Source organism: Marasmius oreades, chromosome 6 (genome assembly GCF_018924745.1).
Source record: "Marasmius oreades isolate 03SP1 chromosome 6, whole genome shotgun sequence".
Lineage (NCBI taxonomy): Eukaryota > Fungi > Basidiomycota > Agaricomycetes > Agaricales > Marasmiaceae > Marasmius > Marasmius oreades.
Genome location: NC_057328.1, coordinates 3,036,546 through 3,043,050, shown reverse-complemented (window position 1 = coordinate 3,043,050; position 6,505 = coordinate 3,036,546). Strand labels below are relative to the sequence as shown.

The following is a 6,505-nucleotide window of genomic DNA, read 5'->3' as shown; positions in this document are numbered from 1 at the left end:
GATTAATTTTCAATTAACATTAAATACCCTTAATTCATGTTAATTAACGTTAATTAACGTTAATTAACAAATCTGCATTTTCCTGATGGAATTTAGATACAGATGCACTCCAAGTATCAAATGATGAGAAAGCGCACGGAGTGTTCGACCTCAGTCAACGCTCATGTATGCTTATACTCTTTTTTACTAGGGAGAACAAAACAAATAGTAAGGACCAAGACCACAGGAGAATCAACAAGTTTGTTATGCGTCAAGTTCAAAGTTCACTTGGAACGCCCATCCAAACTGCACTTGTCTTATCGCACTAGCACTCCCCGTCACATCGACAGTCACCTTACCCGTCGATGCATCCATCGTCCATGGTAAGGGATTCCCAGGCGTGGTACTGAGGAACCTGATCTCATCTCCAGGAAGAAGCGGAAGTCGTTTGTTAACAACAAGTTGGCCATCACTTGGTGGATCAAAGACGACGATGCAGAATGTGTCTGGAGTCGTAGTGAAACGAGCAGCATTAGCTCCTGGTACTACATCGGTATCTTGGGAGCCTTGGAACCAGTAGTGCTAGTGGGTAGAGGAAGATTATGATAATAATCCAAAGGATCTGTACTTTCAAGCTCACGGTATCGTATATGCATCCTCCAGAGTGTTGAAGCCAACCGCCTGTATCGAGTAAGTTATTGGCCATCGGGGCGATGATTTCTCCTTCCGCAGTGGGCCCTACATCGATGAGGCTAGAAGAAATCATCAGACGAATAATCTAAATCAGGAGGAGATTCTAGTCGTACAAGTTTCCACCCTTTGACACAATATCCACCAGCGTCCGTACTAGGGTGGTACCATTCTTGTACTGGCTTGCATTGGTAGCAGAGTTGAATCCGTAACTGAACGGATCCATTCCCGCATTAGATTCCCAACTGGTGGCTTGAATGGCATTGAATGATGTGTACTCTGGCGTAGAATAGTCGGGCACTGCTCCGCATCCTGAAGAAAACCAACACGTCAGTTGAGGACCGTAGAAAGTCTTACAAAGGTTCATTACGATTGTTTATGGTGACCTGTCGCCCCTTCGCAAACGCTTCAGTGTAGAATTGAGCCGCAAAATCGAGTGTCTTGTTGGGTCCTCCAATGTCACACCACTGAGGAGACCAGTAGTAAGCATGAATAGCACGGGATCATGTTCACGCAAGGCGTACCATGATCTCTGTCTCGTATTGATTCGCTAATTGAAGCATATGCGGCAGCTGAATATCGGTAAGATAATCGGAAATGTCCAGTTCTCCTGTGTAGGGTTCCAGCTCGGAAATGTTGAACACATTGTGAGCCAAGCCCCCAGGCCAACTGCTAAAGCCGTATTTGGCATAATCGGGGCTGAACCTAAGAATTGAAACCAATTAACTCTCGGGAGGAATACGTGCTGAAGGACAGATACTCGCCATTCTGGAAGTGAGTAGTACGTTCCTCTATGGATATGAGGTTTTTCTCTTGCAGCCGTTTCAAAAAGTTCAGCTACGAAATCGCGTTTCGGACCGGTATAGACACTGCTTCGGTGAGTGGAGTTGCCTGAGTCGAAGAGAGTATAGCCATCATGATGTTTCTGTTCTGAGGATAAGCATTATTATCCATGAAAGGGCAAGAAAGACGTACGGTGACTAGAACAAAATACTTCGCTCCGGCCCGATCGAACAGGTCGAGCCATTCGCTCGCATTCCATTTGGCCGCAGTGAAGTTGGCAATGAAATCGTCATAAACCACGTTCTGTGATTGTGGGAGGTCAAAACATTATCCTAGACCGCGAGAGATGACCGCTCATACCTCTCCATAAGTTTCCAAGTGATGTTTGAACGTTGGATTGTCCGTGTCATGAGGGTCCTCGTGTAACCACCAACTAAGACAGTAACCATGAGCAAAAGTTGTTCAGGGCGTGGAAGGGAGAACGGACTGACTTGTACCATTCCGCGTATGAGTTCGGAGGTGACTATCAACCCAAGAGTCAATGAGGATAGAAGCGCGTCGATGGAATAGCCTTACCCAGGCCGGAACACTATAAACACCCCAGTGAATACTGTCCTTGGAATGTAAATATCAGGACGTATTTCAAGGAGAAGAATCGACTTGCAAGATCCCGTATTTCGCGTTGTTCCACTATTGAAAATCCATAAGATACAGGTCGATAAAAATATATCAAAACTCACCCATGTCGGGGTTTCATGTTTCGTAAGAACATTGGTATCCGGCGTCCAATTCTGAATCAAAGCACTTGCTGCCCATCCGTCTGAAACCCCCAAACTTTGACCATTCTGGTCTTTCACCTCAACGGAAGCATTTGTTCCATCTTGAACGCCAGAGACCAGGACATCCACTCGAACTTGGTCACCGGGAACCAACCGATTGACTATTCCAGGCGTCAGAGTCTTGATACCAGATCCAGAGATCTCAATGGTATGCTTTGCATTGAGGGAGTTGTTGGCTGAGAGCGCATTACTCGGTAGCAAATTTGCGATAGTGACCTCCACCACCTGTGCACGCGTATCACCTACATTCTCCCATCGATTTGTGAATCTCGTTCTACGAATGGCAAGAGCAGGTCCCGAAGGGTTCGATGGGTTCGAGGCAGGAGAGTAAGCGATCCCGAAGAAGTGCAACCGCCGATCAGGATTTAGGTCAGGTAGAGTTAGGCTTTCGAGTTGCTTTTCGGATGTGACTGAAGTAGACCATTGGTAGATGTGAGTGCCGTTCCAATTCTTATCCGCTCCGTTATTGATGAAGTTGTAAGGTCTAGACGATGTTTGAAAGCTTGGTGGGATGAACCAAAGCCGCCAACTCACGTTTGAATAGCTCCAAGGTTGATGATTGGCCATGACCACCAATTTCTGGCTTGCACTGTAATACGTTTGGTCAATATGTCGTTTCTATGGATTTCAGGTTCACTCACGTTGGAGAACCTCAGAAGTGTTGTCTGGGAAATTAAGTGTCGAGTCGGAGGAAAAGACACCGTCTCCATCTGTAGGATATTCATGATCATGAGGACATTTTGATGCAAGGGGATCGTCAAGGCGTACTGGAATCGGTAACGAATAAGAAGTGAATCTCATGTATGAAGGTGGGTTTATCGAGGGGTATCACTTGGGTCATCGCAATAACGTTGTCGTTCTTGCCAGAACCCCAGCTTGAGGGCAAGTTGTACTACAAAAATATGGGTGTGAGCTATAGGGACGATGGATTGTAACCTAGGAGGTACTCACCGTGATGCCATCGTATGTGAAAGGCCCTGTCGGAAGGAACCGACTATCGTAACTGCCACCATGGTCGTCAAAATTGGCGGAGCCGTCGGGAGATGCAGCGTTGTTATTGAGGAACGGGTCAAGGACTATCCCGGTAAAGGGGAAAGGTTGTAGAGTTGCTGCTGCTGCAAAAGTGGCAGAAGCACCTGCGAGCACCCCGAGAAGTAGAGGTAACATGAGTGACGGCACATTTGGCTGTAAGGAAGAGGTAAGTATATAAGACACCAAGAAGGTGTGGGAGGATTTCGACTATTCCACCGTTCATCGAAGCCTAGAAGCCAGATAAATCAGTGTAGATGACGTATAGTAGTTCATTTTTGGGAAACATATGAGTTTGGGTACTGATATATCCTTGCGCGGGGTGACGTTCAGAATTCTTGTCCATCCATCTCAGCGCGATACCACGGGATACGCTGGCCTTGTGCAACTTCCGTAATATTCGACGCCCCGAGTCATGAGTGTCGGGATCATGACCTTCGGCATACATATCAGTGACGGTCCGAGGGCATCACCGGCAGCGTTGAGAGATAGAAATCAACTTCGAATTGCACACAAATACACGAGGTTCAAGTTGCGAACAATATTACGATTCTTTAGAATTCTCGCTTTCTTCTCTTCCCGGTTCCGTCTAGCCATTTCGTTAACTATAGAAATTCAAGGGGCAATCTTCGAACGCTCACCTTCCCTGTCCTTGTCAGACCACAGTTGTGTAGAATTACATCCTGAGATGTCTTCGTTGTCAGAGGGTAACTTGATGACGGGAGCAGTTATACTAACCTCGGTCGCGTGAATAGTCTATTGGTGGTGGAGTGAGAAAGGGGGAAAGGTGAGTGATAGAGAAAGCTGCTTACCGTCATACTCGCGCTTCATACAACGGGTAGAAGAAGTGGCATTGTCGGATTGAGCATAAGAGTTGGCAGCTACAATGTCTATTCAGCAAGACAGTTACGGGTAGATTGGAAGCCGCGTACGTTGGTGAGATTCCTCGATCAGAAGGCTTTCGGATGGTTCGGACACACTCCCAAATACTGCAACCACATTTCGTTCCCTTTTCATCCTCCATGAGGGTAGTGAGGTCTTCTCGAAAGGTCCATTTATGTCCGCCTTCCGCTCTTCTTCCTTAACCGTGATTGACAAGTCTCGTGGCGATGAAGGCTCGTGCTTTACATGAGATCCATGATGTTGAGGCTCGTTGGTCCACAGCCGATCATCGTGATTTTCCAACTTGACTTGCAGAGTGGAATCGCAAATTCTCGACCCTTCTTCTTCTTCTTTCTTTTCCACTTTGACTTTTCTAGGTCGAGAATGACTTGTGGAAGGCCGATCCCGTCGTTCCACCCTTTCCCGCGAGATATCGCCAACAAACTTCCGCTCCTCAGCATCTTCTTCCCCCTTGATTTCCGTCGCACCGGTCCCTGGAACAACGTCGTCACGCGGTTCAGGCTTGATGTGTCTGTCGACCTCGACACGTCGCGACTGTAGAATCTGTGAACGCCGTTCATCGTGCCCGGGTTCCATCTTGACTGACTGATGCTTCCCGTATGCCGAGCGTAACTCCATAGATATCATGCCACCTTCACTGGGTTTTTCTTTGACATGCAACGTAGACGCGTTCCTTCTACTCTCTCGAGCCCGCTGGAAATCATCTTCTGACTTGACATCGACATCCTTCACGAAGTATTTCTGCTCTACATCAGGTTCAGTCTTGACTTCAGCATCCAGTGTAGAGCGAAAAAGTGCATTAGCATTTTCCTCTGGAGCGCAGGATCGGGTTTAGGAGCTATATGTTGTTTTGATGATCGTGGAGCACACACACCTTCTTCATACGGGTCTAATTTCCCGACTTTCCAGATAGCTGGTTGAGTTGGAGCTTCGACCTTGATTTGAGTTTTTGTCTGTTCATGTGGCTTGTCGGCAGACCGCTTCGGAATAGGCTGTGGATTGCTTTGGAGGGAGGCATCTGAGGATCGAAAGCTGCACAAAACGTCACGTTACTCGGCTGGAAAACATTGAACTTCAAATTTCTCTCACTGTTGATCGTGAGGCGTCGCAGGAGGGTCCAAAGCTGTCCGCCGAAAGACATTAGAGAAAGATAGCGGCAATAACAGAAGGATTCTAACGAGGTTCGAGTGTCTTTAGAAGATCTCTTGGCAACGGCAAGGCGCAACACCCGCTGACAGCGGACAAGAAAGTATCTGGTAACCTTGGAGGTGGATAATCTGCACCCCACTTAAAGGGCGAAAGGGAGGAAAATGGGTCAGGCCAAGTATTTAGTTTGTTATCGAATTTGACTGCAAATATGGTTTCAATCTTGATAGTATGACGGATAAGAGAAACACTCACTCGATGGATCCTTGTGAACGGGGTAATTGTACTCATAGATTACAGAGGCGTGGGTCTTGACGGCTTTGTGAAACTCCAACCATGCGACATCCTTGATGAACTCGCATGGGTGGTGTGCGCCTAGTCTTGACCTAACGTCTACATTAGAAGAGAATTCAACAATGATATATTCCGCCTGCAGAGGAAGATTGTCAACATTTTAATTGCCAGAGATAGTACTCGATGTGAGGGCATGCCTGATTTCCATTGTGATATATAGCAAGCGGCGGTGAACCAAAAGCGCATTGAAGCCAACCTCCCATCATTGTAAAGAAGTTTGGAGAAGAAAGGTAAAGCCAAAGATTGGTAACCACGATGTACTTTTCCGGTGGTGGCTTGATTACTTAGAATTGAGCTTCATATGCGAAATTTTTCAAGAAAGGGATTGACCTTTGCGAGCTTGATCTGCATGTCGAGTACTCAGTCAATCATGCCAGTTATACCAAATGATTGAACTTCACCTTCAGTGGCTTTGGTAGTTTGATAGGTTTCGCAGAGGGTATTCTTGAGGGTTTCCACATCCTTGAATCTCAGGTATAAGAGAGCACAAACGGGGTAGCACGAAGGGAATATAACAACAGAAATGAAGCTTTAATACAGCGAAAATAGAGCCACAGAGTCTCCTCATTTCTAAAGACCGGAGAGGTATAGCCACAGTGCGTACCTGCACATATGGAGAAATGAAAGTTTGAAACGTGATTCGTGTTACTGAAAATGGTAAGTCTTACATACCTAACCACGTCGGCAAATCCCTAAAATGCATTTTACTTCCGTTTTACATTTACCACAGGCCTACATTCCATTGCCCTGTTCCACCGTGCTACTCGATACGTAACAGGCTA

General features: G+C 46.6%; 2 protein-coding genes across 2 annotated transcripts; both read right to left on the bottom strand.

Annotated features, from left to right (window-relative positions):
• Positions 1-243: 243 nt before the first annotated feature.
• On the bottom strand, positions 244-3,458 carry E1B28_010453 (uncharacterized protein; the record flags this gene model as incomplete). The annotated part of the gene is made up of 16 exons (XM_043155419.1): positions 244-561; positions 620-731; positions 786-981; positions 1,040-1,136; positions 1,194-1,374; positions 1,455-1,594; positions 1,645-1,755; positions 1,813-1,885; positions 1,944-1,975; positions 2,029-2,067; positions 2,113-2,142; positions 2,193-2,775; positions 2,826-2,880; positions 2,933-3,001; positions 3,060-3,183; positions 3,243-3,458. 16 exons carry the CDS (start codon positions 3,456-3,458, stop codon positions 244-246), a joined length of 2,376 nt encoding a protein of 791 aa, XP_043007887.1.
• Positions 3,459-3,674: 216 nt separating this feature from the next.
• On the bottom strand, positions 3,675-6,350 carry E1B28_010452 (uncharacterized protein). The gene is made up of 13 exons (XM_043155418.1): positions 6,243-6,350; positions 6,125-6,185; positions 6,054-6,068; positions 5,861-5,998; positions 5,625-5,799; positions 5,402-5,572; positions 5,313-5,346; positions 5,098-5,255; positions 4,253-5,035; positions 4,133-4,201; positions 4,059-4,076; positions 3,962-4,003; positions 3,675-3,909 (listed from the first exon to the last, which is right to left on the bottom strand). Exons 2-13 carry the CDS (start codon positions 6,182-6,184, stop codon positions 3,875-3,877), a joined length of 1,698 nt encoding a protein of 565 aa, XP_043007886.1. The 5' UTR covers position 6,185; positions 6,243-6,350; the 3' UTR covers positions 3,675-3,874.
• Between the last annotated feature and the right edge of the window lie 155 nt (positions 6,351-6,505).

Bases quoted from the DNA above. Each gene is read 5' to 3' on its own strand.
- E1B28_010452 (XM_043155418.1), bottom strand. From the start codon at position 6,184: ATGTGGAAACCCTCAAGAATACCCTCTGCGAAACCTATCAAACTACCA. The intron at 5,347-5,401 runs GTTAGAATCCTT...TTCGGCGGACAG, and splicing joins TCTAAAGACACTCGAACCTC to CTTTGGACCCTCCTGCGACG. The intron at 3,910-3,961 runs GTGAGCGTTCGA...CGAAATGGCTAG, and splicing joins GTCTGACAAGGACAGGGAAG to ACGGAACCGGGAAGAGAAGA.